General features: G+C 36.6%; 1 protein-coding gene and 1 long non-coding RNA gene across 9 annotated transcripts in view; one reads left to right on the top strand and one right to left on the bottom strand.

Annotated features, from left to right (window-relative positions):
• Window positions 1-15,635, bottom strand: part of LOC125611394 — a 32,091-nt gene extending 16,456 nt beyond the window's left edge. For 2 of the 8 annotated variants that reach the window (XR_007341589.1, XR_007341583.1), the window contains exons 1-2: window positions 12,702-13,022; window positions 4,260-5,308 (exon numbers count right to left, since the gene is read on the bottom strand). This is a non-coding gene — a long non-coding RNA (uncharacterized LOC125611394). Of the gene's footprint in view, window positions 1-1,724; window positions 5,309-12,701; window positions 13,024-14,680; window positions 14,729-15,373 lie in introns of those variants that run through there. The other 6 variants (XR_007341590.1, XR_007341586.1, XR_007341587.1 and 3 more) reach the window with 5 other exon arrangements.
• Reln (reelin) overlaps window positions 1-16,877 on the top strand; it is a 470,436-nt gene that overhangs the window by 391,162 nt on the left and 62,397 nt on the right. Inside the window, exons 35-42 of the mRNA XM_015488375.2 lie at window positions 63-336; window positions 2,740-2,880; window positions 2,987-3,164; window positions 6,413-6,497; window positions 7,409-7,591; window positions 9,551-9,722; window positions 9,850-9,952; window positions 12,351-12,580. Of these exons, the coding sequence (XP_015343861.1) occupies window positions 63-336; window positions 2,740-2,880; window positions 2,987-3,164; window positions 6,413-6,497; window positions 7,409-7,591; window positions 9,551-9,722; window positions 9,850-9,952; window positions 12,351-12,580 (1,366 nt within the window). The remainder of the gene's footprint in view (window positions 1-62; window positions 337-2,739; window positions 2,881-2,986; window positions 3,165-6,412; window positions 6,498-7,408; window positions 7,592-9,550; window positions 9,723-9,849; window positions 9,953-12,350; window positions 12,581-16,877) is intronic.

The raw sequence follows: 16,877 nt of genomic DNA on the forward strand, positions 1-16,877 counted from the left end.
CCATTCAACTTCCCCCCCCCCCACCTCTCCCCCCGCCTTTTTTTATTTGTTTATTTTGGTAGGAAAACCTCGTTATGCTGAGACCTGGGATTTTCATGTGTCAGCATCTACCTTCTTGCAGTTTGAAATGAGCATGGGCTGCAGCAAGCCCTTCAGTGCCTCCCACAGTGTACAGCTCCAGTATTCTCTGAACAATGGCAGGGACTGGCATCTTGTCACTGAAGAGTGTGTTCCTCCAACCATTGGCTGTCTGCACTACACAGAAAGTTCAATTTACACCTCGGAAAGATTCCAGAATTGGAAGCGGATCACTGTCTACCTTCCACTCTCCACCAAGTGAGAATTGTCATTTGGCTACATGTCAGAACTTTAGGTTTCTGTCACCTAATTTGAAAATAATTGTGATTCTACTTGGGGACTCTATTACTCTTCATGATAATTATGCATGCAGTGTGCCAGAAAAAAGAAAACTACAAGGCGCCTTGGGTTGCAGTTTTTACTGCCTAGAGTTCCAGAAGTTTTACAAGGCTGCATTTTTCTATTCCTTGGCAACATGAGGGCTCCCACCAGATTTAGTTTTCATTCTGTTGTAAAAATAAGCCTCTACCCATAAGCTAAACATACCTACTCACATTAAGCAATGTGAAATTATTGCATATCAGAGAGTACCCTTAGCTTCTAGGTTTGTTTGGATTTGGTTTGGTTTGGTTTGGTTTTCTAATCTCAGGACCACAGTACAAATAGAAGGTGGGGTTTGGGGTTTGTTTTTATTTTTATGTATTTATATTTTGAATGCTCTTCTTGTCTTGCATCTCTCTTGCCATTCCCAACATTTCAGATCACATTCAAAAGTCGTATTGACTTAGCATAGCACCCACTTTTCTTGTGGAGGCATTTGGGTTATTTGAGGATCTTTCTCTAGGACTAATGTGTACAGCAGTGACTGATTAGAAACTGTGCCATTCTGGGACCATCCCTATCCCTTAGATCTTTGCTTCTCCTTTCCTGCAGAAAGTTGGCTTTTGCAGCTTCCAGCCTCCTGTATCCACTGGCTTTCTGGTAGGCTTAGACACTGTCAGACACTGGTAAGAGGTGAGAGGCTGGAAATAAGTGATAAATCAGGGCATTCCCCCTCACAAACACTCCCCCACCCCTCAAGTGCATCCTTGCCAACTTTTGTGGTTCCTAAATGCCCTGCCATGTGATCCTGGGCCTGGACACCAGCAAAAATGTCTCTTCCTTATGTCCCTCCAGCTTTACACTTGTAGTGACTTCCTAACTTTGCTAAACTCTGATTTTCTCACCACTGCTATTGACATCTGAGCTCTGCCATCATCATCCAATTTTTTGCATTAAATTCTCTTGGTGTTAACTGCTTACAATGGTGTCTGTTTTTCTGATTTAACTGAGATTCATAGATGCACAACAAAATGACAGGGAAAGTATAGGAAACCAAAACACATTAGCTTTTGTCCTAAAATAGTTCTCTGTGGACCCTTGGAGTTTTAAGTAATGCCTCGCTCTTTTTTTTTTTTTTTTTTAACCCAACAAACATGTATTAGATATCGATTGTATTTTAAGTACTTTGGTACTAAAAGAATAAGCTAAGGCCAGGATCCAAATATATTGTTTAGGATAACAGATGTCTATAAACATCTATTTACAAATAAAATAATAACAGAGGTAATATTCGGAAACATTAGTGAAACATAGGAGGATACTACCTGATTTAGCTTGATGGTATTGGCAGGAGCTTCCTGGAGGAATTGTTGTCTCATCTGGGTATGAGTGAGTAGGGTCTACTCAAGTGACAAAGCACATAGGAGAGCATTCAAACAGTTGTAAGCTAGAACAAAATCCAGTTGCCAGAATATAATTTTAAGACAAGAAATTGGGAAAGATGGGTTGGACCTGGGGAGGGAGTGGATGCTGGGGAAGCTGTATTTGGCTTTGAGTGTGCAGGTGTTTGGTGGAGAACCATTGACAGAGGTTTAGCAGAATAGTAACATGATAAAAGTAATATAATAGTAAAGCCACCTTGCTGACAGCTACGTGGCACTAAAAGAAAACTGGTGTGGAGAAACAGTAGTACCTGAGTGGTTCAACTTCAGGTGGACCTCATTCCACATTCCAGATAACTAGCAATCTTCTGCCCTTCCTCTGTTCCTCCACTAGGGACTGTTAGTATACTCCAGATAACAGATTGCAAACACAGTGGAGACTGTGGGAATATATCACACCCTCCTAGTCCTCAGTTCTAGAGAGCCAGAACACTGAGAACCAAGAGAGAAGGCAGAAGTATGACAGGGCTTCATCTACTCTCAGAAACTACTTAGGGACAATGGAATAGGAACCTCACGGCCAGAATGTTGTTAAGAGTCCAGTTTTTCCTTAGAGTCCAGTTTTTCCTTAGGTTTATAAACTTTGATCTCTTTCCCAGTATTGAGTAGCACTAAAAAACACTGAAAGTAAAATATGCATGTATTTCAAAAACACAATGATCAATAGTTCAAAATAACTTTTCCATCTCACACATGTATTTGTAGACTCTTATATGAAAGAAATGGTAAAATATTTAAATAGCATGCTTTCTGCTCCTATTTATGGGTCAAGAAGAAACAGCATCTTCTACTTAGTATAAGTTACCTCAAAGAAGAGTGGGACCCTGGAAGAGGGCACATCGATGAAAAATATTTTGGAAATTATTTGTCAAATCAATGGTGTGTTTTCTTTGGTTAGTTCTCCCAGGACCCGGTTCAGATGGATTCAGGCCAACTACACCGTGAGTGCTGATTCCTGGGCTATTGATAATGTTGTACTGGCCTCAGGGTGCCCTTGGATGTGCTCTGGAAGAGGGATCTGTGATGCTGGACGCTGTGTGTAAGTTAATCAAATCGGAAGTTTTCTTTCTTTGCAATGCCACAGGAAACCTGGCATGGTGAACCCATGACAAATGATGCCTTTTCTCCACTCATTTTTTCCTTAGGTGTGACCGGGGCTTTGGTGGACCCTACTGTGTTCCTGTTGTTCCTCTCCCCTCAATTCTGAAAGATGATTTCAATGGGAATTTGCATCCTGATCTGTGGCCTGAAGTGTATGGTGCAGAGAGGGGGAATCTGAACGGTGAAACCATCAAATCTGGAACGTCTCTCATCTTTAAAGGGGTCAGTAAGATTCTACTTCCTTACACCACTCCCAGCTGCTACCGTCATTCCCCTTTTCACTCATTGCTCCACACAAATGCATTTCTGAATCTGTTCAGATGGTGTATTATTTTATACGTAGCTTTTGTCTTCTAGCCCAAAACATGTTTCCTCGTCTACTTAGTGGTCATTTTTTTAATGCTCTCTGGGGCATGAAATTTTATTCTGCTTTGGTGATCAAATTTTCCTTACTTCCTGCTGGAATTATAAATATGCATTTAATTCTTAGAATATACTTTCCAGGAATGTAACCTTTCATGTTATTAAACAATTGGTTTGCTCTGTTTTTTAATGGTTTTCTGAAAATGTTTTTCCTTTTTTCTTTTCTTTTCACTTTTCTTCCTGATGATAGAACTTCTTGGTGGTCACTTTAAGAAAACCAAACATTTAAGTCAAGTTAAGTGGCATTCTCAAACACTGTTAGTATATTTTCATATTTCACCCTAGATGTCTTACCAGAGAAATGTTAAGCAGTTGATAAAAATCTGTGCTCAGCTGGCACATCTCCATGTATGAATACATGCTACATCTCATCCCTCTCAGCATGGGAAAATTGACTAATCGAGGTGTGCAAATGAAATCATTGACAAAAATCTGCATGGGTTTATACACAACCTTAATGACTAATACCTAACACTCAGAAAATTAGACACCCTGGAACTTTTTCAATTATAGTTAATAGTTGGCAGTTATCATCTTTTTTGAACCCAAATTCTTCACAAGTTTTTTGATGAGAAAAAGGAAAAGAAATACTTAGGGACCTGAGAAATTTCAATTCCTAAGAATTTTGAAGGACCAAAGCAATTGAGGTAGGACATTTAGAGTGGAAACTTCTGGGGGCTTGGCTTTAGTCTTTATCACTAACGAACTTCTGATCCCACTGCAGATGCTCTATAAGTTTTCATGATTCAAAGACCTTTGCCTGATAACTTTCTGACCAGTAGAATCAACATGGTCCTTGAAGTCTACAAACAAGAAAGATACACGGTCCTTTTATATTTTTCCTTTAGCCATCCAAATGCAAGAGCAACCAAGCATCATACGTATTAGACTTACTGTCTTTCAGCTCTGCAAGATGTAGAGGACTCCGTAGGTTGCAGTTTGACCTGGCAAGGCATTCTTGCGTGAAAAGGAAATGATAGTTTCTTTTTTAATGTTCATAGATTCAGGAGTACTATCAGTTATTAAAATAGCTTGTTGGATACAAAAGAATTCTTCACATTTGGCACAAATGGATCACTGAAACTGGAAAGAGGATGATAAAAGAAACATCTGTGTGAACCAAATATGTGTGGCAACAGGGTTTGACAGTTCCACTGTATAAATATCAATATCAAGTACTAAATTATAGACAAATACTGCAAATATGAAAGAAGGTTACTTTTAGATTACAGATTATACCCACACTTTCAACAAAATTGCTCCTACAAAAAAAAATAGAAAATGGATTCTTTTATGGGTGACTTGCATTTGCCTGTGGGAACAATTTTATACTTATATTCCTTGATCAAAGGGGCAGAGTAATCATTTCCTTTATCTTGATGTTGGAAAGGCATATTTATTAGCTGAGTCTATCAGCTGTTCACCTCAAAGCTCATTACAAGCCTTCCTCTTAACCTCAACCTATGCATGGCACTGAGCTATAAAAGAACCCACAGCTTAATGCCCTCACGTATAGAAGGAAGAAGGAAAAGATGCTGAGACATGAACAACAGGCAATGAGATGAAACATCATGGACTGAGCAAGGCAGAGAATTATTAGGCATAAAAGAAAAATGAAGACTGGAAATAGAAGGCTTTTACTTGGTAACCTTCAATTCTACCAGTATGAATCAGTGGGGTGTGAAGTTGAGAGGTGGGAATAAATGTGGTTGCTTTTTTATTACAATACCAAACAACTGTCAAATTCGAAATGTAGTATTATCTGGATTTCTTCTTGCCACACCTAGAGATGAGATGGCTTAGTAGACAAAACACTGATATCTTATAGAGAATGGAAGATAAGTTTCAGAATCTGACCTATCTGGGTTCCAATCTTACCATTATCCCTTATCGACTGTATTTTGAGCAAGTTACTGTCTCTCTCTGCATTTCAGCTTCTTTTTCTGCAAAAGAATAATAGTATCTTTCTCTTAGTGGTACTAGATGCTTTAAATAGCTAAAATGCCTATTTTCAGAACACAGCATGTAATAGGCAGTCAGTATATGATTGTTATTGTGAAAGTAGCTTTAACATTTTTAAGCTACTGAAGGTTGTGAGCTATAATGAGTGTTAAGAAAAAGAGGGAAATTTGCTCTTTCTAGTTATCATTAGGTCTGGTATTTGCTAGCTGATAATTAAGAAATCAGTTGACAGTGTCCACTCTAAAAGAACTCTCAAAGAACCCACAGTATTATAGTAGTATAGCTATAGACCACTGAAGAGTCACTACAATGAAGTCACAGCTGAGAAACTCAAAAGCCTGTTTAGACCTTGGGACATTTGCATAGTGAGATCTGTCTTACTGGCTGTCACCACAATAGTAGGTACACCACGTGAAGAAAACAACCTTTCAAACTGTCAATCTCAGGCAACCAGAAATAGCTAATTAGCAGAAAAAATTACGAAAGCTAATGTGCTCTCTTTCCTCATTCCTTGGCTTCTCTGCATGAATGCTTACAGCCCAGGCCTGGGGACCTGCCTTACTTATGCCTTATTTAACCCGACCAACTGGGGGGTGTTGTGTCAGTCTGAATGAGAGCCACCTGGGGCTGGCAGAGCAGGCAAGGGAGTAGTGAGTCTCTAAGACTCCTCAGAACCCTGAGAAAGTTACCTATTAGTTCCCGGCCTCCAGCAGGAGCCCTTGGCACATTTTCCATCTGCTTTTCTCCTTACTTCTTTCACGACATGCTGTGATCAAAGGAGGCTATTTTTAAAAAGTCTTGTAGATATATAATGCTATCATTTGTGCTGGTTTTTATAAAAGTCACAGCAAACTATGATTCCGAGGTGAGACAATGCAATTGGGTTACTCACACACAGGAAATGGAGACCATTATGAAAGAGGGAATGAAGATTGTTCAATTTCTCCTTTTGAATTGGACAAAATTTTGCTTCTTGATCATGATAGGTAATTATTTAACTAGTGCAAGTTAAATGTGTAAAATCAGAGGAAAATAACTTTGCAAATGAAACAAGATTGCTTGACCCGTCTGTTTTTTGTTTTCAGGAAGGACTGAGGATGCTTATTTCAAGAGATCTAGATTGCACCAATACTGTGTATGTCCAGTTTTCACTTAGATTTATAGCAAAAGGTAAGCTATGTCTAGAGATTTGAATTCATTGTTTTCCTTCAAGAAAATTCTCCAAGCATAACTCCTCCAGAAAGAAGTACTGTACTTAAAGACTACAAATTTTGTTGTATAAAAGAGCTAATATAAATTGGTATACATGAATGTTCACAAATGTTCTTCTTTAGCGTAAGATAACTACTGATTTTTAACTTATTTCATATAGCCATAGTAATTTCAATAGTTCCATGGTAGTTAAATTTATCATTATGTCCCTGAGTCTTTCCACCACTATTTTCTAGCTATAAGAGCTTTAAATTAAAATTTTTTATTTTATAAAATTTTGTATTTTCTTTTATAGATGTGAACTCCCAAATACCTACTGTTTGTCATTCTGACTTTTCATGTTTTTTTCCATACTTTTTATTGATGTATTATAATCATACATAATGGTGGGATTCATTGTTACATATTCATACATGCATATGATATAACAGTTTAATTTGGCCAGAACTGACTTTTCATGTTTAACTAATTGATTTTCTTTTTTAAAAAATGTCATTGTGGGTATAATAAATTTTCAAGTAGTTTTTTGTTTGTACCTCAAGATTTAAATGTTTGACCCTTATAAAATTACCATGCCAGTAAAATCAAAAATTTTCAATGTAACATTTCCTAAATGAGAAGTGTGTGGGCACATAGCTAAAAGACAAAGGGAGTTATTGTATGCAAATCCCAGATTTATTGTGTATTTTTTAAGATACATTTGTATAAAAAAAACCCAGCCTGTCATCACTTTCATATGCATTTGAACTATAAAACCTCTATGTAAACGTAAACCAGCTCATGAATTGATGCTAGAAGAATAGCTACAAACATACTATTTCCCCGTTTTTATCACAATACATGTTATGCCTTTGTTATCTTCTTCCTAGGTACCCCAGAGAGGTCTCACTCTGTTTTGCTACAATTTTCTATCAATGGAGGAATCACTTGGCACCTGATGGATGAATTTTACTTCCCTCAAACGACCAATATACTTTTCATTAATGTTCCCTTGCCATACGGTGCCCAAACCAATGCTACAAGATTCAGACTTTGGCAACCTTATAATAATGGTAAAAATGCATGTGTTTATCTGTGATCAAAATTACCTTTGGAATGTTAACATACTTATTTCTCAGGAGTGGAGACTCAGAGTGTCAACCCAGGGACTTAGCTGTCCACAGCACACGTGTGCTACATGCCTCACTTTTGACCTGTCTCAATGAATACTTAACTTTATGTATCTTTATCACCTCTGCATACTTGACTAGTAAGCTCTCCTGATGGTTAAATACAGCTGAATCCTGACACAGAGCTAATATTCTTTTTTAAACATCCAGCATTATCATTAGGCATTCATTGGTTGTAAGTGCATTTTTGTTGAATTCATTTAGGAATGGTTCTGATTTTGTCATTTCCTTAGTGAAATAGAACATGATAGCAAAACACCATGGCCAAGGGAAAAGCACTCAGACAAAGCAGTTCATGTGCCCAATAGAATATCTTGCCACATACACTTGCTTCAGTGATAAGTTAAAGTGAATGTATAATTTAATGGCATTTTCAAATGGTTACAAAAAATGATTGTAATGTGTAATGTTTTATTGCTTCCAATATTTCTATTAACTGTTGATTACAAAGAACCAGAATTTACTAAATCATGTATGTAATTGCCCAAATAAGCACAGAGATACCACATTAAGCAGAATTCTTTGCAGAGGTAATACAGAAATGAAGAAGAAAGAAGTACTTCCATCTCTAAAGTATGAGTATCTCTTTATTAAGACATAAAATTTTAGCTTATTTTGAAAAAAAAATATAAAATTATGATGATTTTCATCTAAATTAATTATCATAAATATATATGATATTATATAGGATTATTTATGTATGTATAGGTCTACAGGTAGATATAGATGTCTTGTGTGTATATATGTGTGTGAGTGTATGTGTGTGTGTGTATGTATGTATATCTCCTGTATAATCAATAAATAAAAATACAAAAAATGAATATAACCAGTTCAAAATCCAGAAGCTTGCTGTCTCCATACTGTGTTCGGAATGCTCACAGCGTTTTTGTTTTTAATTGTATTACCAGCCACTTCAAAAATAAGGAAACAAAGCATTAGAGTAAATTCAACACATTTCATTTAAAGTATTACGTTAATTCTGCAGGCTTCTTTTATAGACCCTTTTTTATATTTTGTGAGAATTGTACTAAATGTAGAAAGAAGCCAGCTAGAAGGAATCTTGACATTTCTACTTGGCCTGGTTTTATCAGCTTGCTTCAATTTCAGTCCAGACAGTGCTTTGTAAAAGCAGCCTGGGTTTTGCCTTCTCATCAGCCCTGCGGCATATTCCTTAAACACCTGGCCTACGTCACTGAGTCAAATCATATGACACACTAATTCTCTATATATTCCCGCATATCTTTAAATAAGCTTTGGAGATTTTGAAAACCATTAAGGAAAAATTAAGCATTATATATTAGAATATTTTTCCTTTGTGTTAACTGCATCTAATTGTTTATTTATTTATCTACCGGGGCAGTGTTTTAAGGGCCATAGTCCTTCCACCTAAATTAATCCTGGTGCTAAGTCATGGTTTGACCCAGTCACAAGTGGCTCCTTGAGTAGACTAGTTACTATTCCTGGTTCTGAGTCCGACTGCCCCTCTCCACAGACCAGACATCTTACAGATTTCCCCAAACCACAAACGACTCAGACCCTACCCTGCGTAATGCTACTGTAACTGGAAGGACAGCACACTCCCACAAGCCATTTGTTAACGCTTTCTGAAATTAGCGAGGCATTTCTGTGCCGTGTCAATTTATTATGGTTGCAAGCTTAAATTTCTTCACACTTTGATCACTGTGAACACGCTGTCATATCGTTTGTGGGTTTTGTCTAGAAGGCATATGTTTGACCTATTGTTACTGAGTTCCTTCCGTCCTTTACTTTCTTCCAATGAGCAAAAATGTCCATCTGATTTTCATCTTTGGAAAAACTTGCTTTTATCTAAAAATGCCTTAGGTAAGAAAGAAGAGATCTGGATTGTTGATGATTTTATTATTGATGGAAATAATCTGAACAACCCTGTGATGCTTCTGGATACATTTGACTTTGGGCCCAGAGAAGACAATTGGTTTTTCTATCCTGGCGGTAACATTGGTCTTTATTGCCCCTATTCTTCAAAGGGAGCACCGTAAGTATTTAATTGAGAAGGTAAAAATAAAACTACTGCTCTGTACAAATCCTGATGAATTCTTACCTAAGTGGATTCCTTGTTGTGCTTTGTTTGTTTGTTTGTTTGTTTGTTTGTTGAATAACAGTGAGGAAGATTCAGCGATGGTGTTCGTTTCTAATGAAGTCGGTGAACACTCGATTACCACCCGTGACCTCAATGTGAATGAGAACACCATAATACAATTTGAGGTATTTAACTTGATTCTATCAGGAATACTTAAAACTTTTGGATGGAATTTGAGAATATTATGTTAAGTAAAATAAGCCAAACTCAGAAGTCAAGGGTCATATGTTTTCTCTCATGTGGAGAGTAAAGAGGAAAAGAAAGGAGATGGAGGGATCTCATGAAAATCAAAGGAAGATCAGTAGAATAAAGGAAAGGGACCAGAAGGAGGGAGCAGGGGAGGGAAAGTGGAAATACTGGGGAATAATATCAGCCAAATTATATTATTATATTGTGTGCATGTACAAATATGTAACAACTAATCCCTCTAAAATGCAGCAATTTTAAAAAAATGGGAAAATATTTTTTGTTTTATCTTGAACAAAAGCTACAAAAGTAGAGGGAAAATTCAGATAATTTCATGCATTATGACTTCCATTTTTGTGCAAGGGCATAAGAGATTTTGGAGTAATAATTCACTTTTACTAGCAGAGCTAATAATGTCATACCAACATTTATTTCTGAGTTTCTGTCTTTTATCGATGACATAGTGTCCCCACCTACTACAATAAATTGTTGAAATAAATTATTTTGACCATTATAAAAATGAAAAGGATCATATTCTGATATTATTATATTCAGTTTCCATGTGAAACTTGATATTTCTTAGGACCCAAATCAATGTCTATATACATTTTCACACTAATATGGATTTTACAGATAAAACAATACTGCACTGTTTTATCATTTTAAAGAAATTTGCTGTGTATTTTGTTAATATTTTCATACTCCTTATGTTTGTCAAGAAAACAGATTAACAACATAAAAACCTTTACATATTTCAAAATCTTGGATAAAATCCACAGAAACAAAGGTACATTATAACAGAATTTCATAGCTGAGGTCTGTATCAACCAATCAGCAGACTTATTTAAAATAGTGCCTAATTGTGTCAGCACAGTTTTGAATATTTTAGACTTTCCCTCTGCATTCTCGACATTAGAGTTATTGGTTGCAATCTCAGAAGTTAAAAACCAAATGGTAGTGGAGAAATTATTTTGTAAACTTTGCTATATTTTCTAATCTTATTTTATGCTTTAAATGCTAATTAAAAGGTCATACCTTTGTCTCTTTTAAGAGTTGTTACTAATGAATTCAAAGTAGAAGCAAGTATCTATAGTTGAAAAGTTTATCAAATACCAGTAGTTTACTCATCAAAAAGTAAAAAGAGTAAACATATGTACACATACAAACTGCATATCATTAACCAGTGGCTGTGATGGCATGATAGAAAATGTTCATCTCAATCTGAAGGGGATGTTTTCACAAGAAGAATCACATGCATGTAAGTTTTAGCTTATTGCCCTTGAAAGCCTTGGTTCAGGGGATGAAGTAGTTGTTTTTCTCTCATGGTATAAAGGTCTTTACATAGAAGCAGGTTATCCGGGGTCAGATGAGAGGAAATGGGAGTAGGTCAAAGGATACAAACTCACAGTTATGTAGGATTAATAAACTAGAGACCTAGTGTACAGCATGAGGATTATAGTTGAAAATATTATTGTAATGTGTACTGAATTTTGGTAAGAGAGTGGATTTTAGCTGTTCTTACCCCACACACACATCCCAACACACATCAAAAGGTAACTGTGGAGGACTGGGGTTATAGCTCAGTGGTAGAGCACTTGCCTACCATGGGTAAGCACCACATAAAAATGAATGAATGAATGAGTGAGTGAATGAATAAAGTTATAAAAAATATATTTTAATTTTTTTAAAAAATAAAAAGGGTAACCATGGAAACAATGGACAGATTAATTTGCTTAACTCTAGTGGTCATTTCACTGGGTATATTTTCAAAACAGCCCTGTCCACCTTAACTACATATATCTGAGGAGGAAAAAAAAAACCTCTTTCCTTGTGCCAGGGAAATAATATCGATCGTATTCTGTTTTGTTTTGATATTGAATATTGTTGAAGACCCTCCATATGTATAACTTCTGGGATTTCTTAGAAGGTATCAGAAGAGGAAAAACAGAAAGCATTCCTCCCTAACAGACTAGGGGGAGAAGCTGACAGGATTAGGGAAACAACTCTTTTTATTACAAATTGCTTGGTTTGGTTATGAAAATAGGCGAAAGGTAAAATTTGGAATTCTCCCAGCTTTTTGCCTTATTCACTTCCTGGTTTCTCATAAAATGAGGGAAAATAAATTTTTCATGAGGTCTTTTGAGGTTCTTTATGAAAAAAAATGTAATTTAAAGGAAATATATGATATTGCTCAGGCAAAACAGAATCTTACAGTGTTAAATATTTCAGTGAGACAGCTCCCAGGAAAATGGACTCTCTGGAAAATAATGAAGTGGTGAATCATTTCAAGGCTTGTCGCTCTGAGATAATTTGTATCATTTTTTCTTTTATCCCAAGATCAATGTTGGATGCTCCACTGATAGCTCATCTACTGATCCAGTCAGACTGGAATTTTCAAGGGACTTTGGGGCCACTTGGCACCTGCTGCTTCCCCTCTGCTACCACAGCAGCAGCCACGTCAGCTCCTTATGCTCCACTGAGCACCACCCTAGCAGCACCTACTACGCGGGGACCACCCAGGGCTGGAGGAGGGAGGTCGTGCACTTCGGGAAGCTGCACCTTTGCGGGTGAGGACCTGCTGCTTGGTACCACTTTGATTCTGAGCCTGGCTCAGAATTTCTGTCTTCATTCCTCCAGAATGAAGAATTTTTATTCTCTCAAGTATTTTGCAAAAGAGAGTAGTCATACCTTTCAAGATGGAAACTGTCGCATTTGAGAGTTTGTTCCTGAAGTCATCGTTGACTTGCTACTCTATCAGGGAAAAATTCCACCTTCCTCTTCTTTCTCAGTTCTCACCTGAACCAGATGGATAGGTATTTAAAGCATAGGACACAGAGTTGATAAAGCTGCTAACTTACAGTATGAAGGTATATTTAAGAGCACTCTGTAGACTGTACCTGTGACCCCACCTCATTCAAATCATTCAAACATCTTCCTGTGTCTCTCATGCAGAAAGTGGGAACAAATGGAGGATGGAAGCCCAAACACATTCCTGATGTCTCACTAAAAAAAAAAAAAAAAAAAACCCCCCCNGGGTCTTTGGGGAGGGTAGAGCTTTCATGAGTGGTATTACTGTCCTGTAAAAGAAGTTCCAGACAGTTACCTTACCTTATCTGTGAACCCCAGAGCAAGCCTTACCAGACACAATGTTCTTGCTTCTTGATCTTAAACTTCCAACCTCCAGAACTGTAAGAAATAAGTTCTGTTGTTTGTCAGTCGCCCAGTTTATGTTCTTTTGTCTCTTAAACAGACACACACCTATGACTAGAACATTCCATCAAACTCCATCACTATATTGCTGAGAAGTGCCAAGTTTTCCCTTTCGTGGACCTGGTTTTCTCCAATTGCCCAGCTAAGAATTATTAGGTAGAAAAAAAATCATTAGCACTTTTCCCTCAGGCATTTCTACTTTTTCAACCTCTGTTGAAAAGCTATTTGGAGATAAAGGACTTCAACCATAATAAAAATGAAATAAAGAATATAGTTCAAAAAATAAAGCTAATAATATAAGTGAACAAAGGGAGGAAGTCAACAAAGCAGCCTGCCTCGGAATTTGTCTGTTCTTTCAGAATAAGGAATTTATTATTTCAGAGTATGTAAAAAAGAAGAAAGAAGTACTATCCTACTTTCAAAATGGAAATAGATTTATATTTCTGATGTGAAATTGAGCATAATTAGAATTCTTGGGTATTCAAACAAAACTACTACTAATACGTAGTACTTTTCCAAAAGAATGAAAGTGAATTTTCCAAAGTCTGTGTCTTCTTTGAACATAAATCCATTTCCTTCCTCATCATCTCGATAGCATAAGTTTTATAATTTGACTGCTAAGGACTTAAATATTTTCTGTTGTCAGCTAATGTCACTTACTAATCCTTGTTGTTATATGAGACATTATTTTGATAGAAAATCCAGCTATTTTTAAAAAGATAAACACTACTAACCAAAATGTCCCCCTAGTTCCTTAGAAATGATATCCAGAGGAGGCGAGCAGAGTCTCTGGAGAGAATTCCTGAATGGAGCTGATAATTCAGTCTGTGCAACCAGAAAGCTCCTCTTGATTGGGACAGCTGTCTACAGAAGAAGTAGGAAGGGGGAAATAGCTCTGGAAAAACTTTTTATCCAAAACCAGTTGTATTAAAGATAGTTTGTTGCAAGAAACATAAAAATTATTCTAAAATTGTTGAAGAATTTATTGGAAAGATATTAAGGAATTACAAAAGACTCCATTCAGCAAGTGTGAGGACTTCAGCAACAAAGTGTGATCCTCATTTTTAACATGCTAATATTAGCATCACTCAGCAAACCACAACTCTCATTTTCCAGAGCTCTCAATTGCAGGTTTCCTAAAAATCTGAACCAATCTTTGGCCAGAAATCCAAGTGTTGAAGCAGAAGCAAAACTTCCAAAAGACCATGCCTGTGGGCAGGTAGTCAGGGAGAAAAGCCTGGCTATCCAGTCACATAGGCAGTCAGTACTGAGGTATGATCGTTCATGTTCTACCCCACCCCAAAATTCATCTGTTGAAATATGGACCCCTAAAGTAATGGTATTAGAAAGTGGGGTCTTTGGGGAGGGTAGAGCTTTCATGAGTGGTATTACTGTCCTGTAAAAGAAGTTCCAGACAGTTACCTTACCTTATCTGTGAACCCCAGAGCAAGCCTTACCAGACACAATGTTCTTGCTTCTTGATCTTAAACTTCCAACCTCCAGAACTGTAAGAAATAAGTTCTGTTGTTTGTCAGTCGCCCAGTTTATGTTCTTTTGTCTCTTAAACAGACACACACCTATGACTAGAACATTCCATCAAACTCCATCACTATATTGCTGAGAAGTGCCAAGTTTTCCCTTTCGTGGACCTGGTTTTCTCCAATTGCCCAGCTAAGAATTATTAGGTAGAAAAAAAATCCTTAAAGATAGGTGGTAGGCCATGATTTTAGATTGTTTAACCAACTGAGACTTGCTTCAGCAAGTTCCCAATATGGAATTAATGGCAATGCTGTCTGAAGGTTTTGAATTACGGTCAAAAAAGTCTGCCAGTGAGAGCCCCTGAATGAAGATGCCCATACCAGGACAATGTGCATGTCATGGAGACCACCACACTTGGCAGCTGGTGATGCTGCTCTGCTTTGCTTACTTTTAAACAATGGCAACATAATTTTGGAAATTTGAACAAGAGAAATGCAGACATCTGAGTTTTCACCCCACTGATAAAAATCCACTTACAAAATACAATCCTATATTGTTGTGTACAGAATTTACACTGTCATGTCCTTTGTAGTCTGTGTTGTTTTATTTCTATGAGAAGAAATTAAATGGGTTATGGAGGCATGCCCACTCTCAGAGTGGTATAAACCTACCTTTCAAACTGCCTTCAGCCATTTCTGTGAGGGGAAAAATTTGTTGTCTAGTCCTTGTTTCAGGGAAGGAATTAGCACTGTTTTTAAAATGCACACAGGCATGAATTGCTGGAAGGCAAAAGTTAAATTTTCTCCAACTCAGTGAACCATTTCTTGGTTTGTATTCAACATGGCACATAGTAATGGCTCAAGTGCTAGCTGCTAAAAATATATAAAATCTACATTGAAATTACCCCTGTGACTTTTTAGACACTACAGAAAGACACACACACACACAAAAACACACACACAAATATATCAAATATTTTCAGGTGGCAAATGTTGATGTTTTTGCCTCTGCATATTGCCCATTTATATTCAAAAGCCAAGTATTGAGTTTCCATCTAATTTTATTCACATCACCTTTGTGTCCTTTTAGTCTAGAATCTTTTGTCTTTAAACTTTCTAATTGTTTTTGCTTTATGCAGTTTCATAATGAGTCCACCAAAAACCCTATTTAATGGAGGCAGTGCTGTGTGCTTGAAATGTTAAGTTTATGTTTAGAAAACAGATCCTTTCAGTAACACTGGTTTAGGAGGACAGGTGCTGACATTCACCAAGGAGAATGAGGGATTTTCAAAATAAGATTTTGGCAGAAGGGAACCACAGCAAAACCATACCCTTCATACCATTTATCATAACGCCTGCAGTTTCTGTCAAGGCAGGTGAACAATAATAAATATCCAACCAAGGTGGTTCATTTGTATTCAGAACATTTGAATAAATAAGAAGTTCAAAAAAATCCATGTAGGCTTTTGTTCAAAGGAAAACTCCAGCCATTTCCCTCAGCTCAGCAGTCTGGAAGTTCAAAAGGTAAGAAGTGCTTCTTGCCAAGACTAAACTCTGGCAAGTATTTGAAAATAAGTTTAATTATGAACTGGCATTTTGGGGGCAGCTCAGTATAGTTGGAGTCTTGATATAAACAAGGAATGAGAGTTAAATTTATGTGTAAGAACTTGACTCCACCTCCTTTACTATTTTCTAAATTTTAGAAGCTTAACAAATACATTTCCCTCTCACCATCCATCCCCAGCTCTAGTATTTGACTTCTGAGTTCTATTTCTCAAATAATAAAAAAATATTAAGAATTCAGTTTCTATAATGACAGGAAATTGGACAGATTCTAAATGCACAAAAGTATGTATACGTGCCATTTCTATATCCTGCCCTCTCTAAAATAAATCCATCTTCTTTTTTTAATTAATTAATTTATTTAATAAGTCCATCTTCTTTGAACTGAGTTTTATATATGATAAAATATACTAAACTATTTCTAGACTGCTACCTAAATATGTAGATTATTTCCAAGGAGCTAATTTATCATCATTAACATAAGACAGTTCATTTATTTATCTTTGAGTTTTTTAAAAATTAAGAAATTGCAAACTAAAAATATAGGTGATTTCTTGCTTTTTCTCTTAAAAATTTACTGAATATCTACTGTGTATGAAAAATAGAAATGGAC

This window comes from Marmota marmota, unplaced genomic scaffold, assembly GCF_001458135.2.
Source record: "Marmota marmota marmota unplaced genomic scaffold, marMar, whole genome shotgun sequence".
In the NCBI taxonomy this organism is placed as follows: domain Eukaryota; kingdom Metazoa; phylum Chordata; class Mammalia; order Rodentia; family Sciuridae; genus Marmota; species Marmota marmota.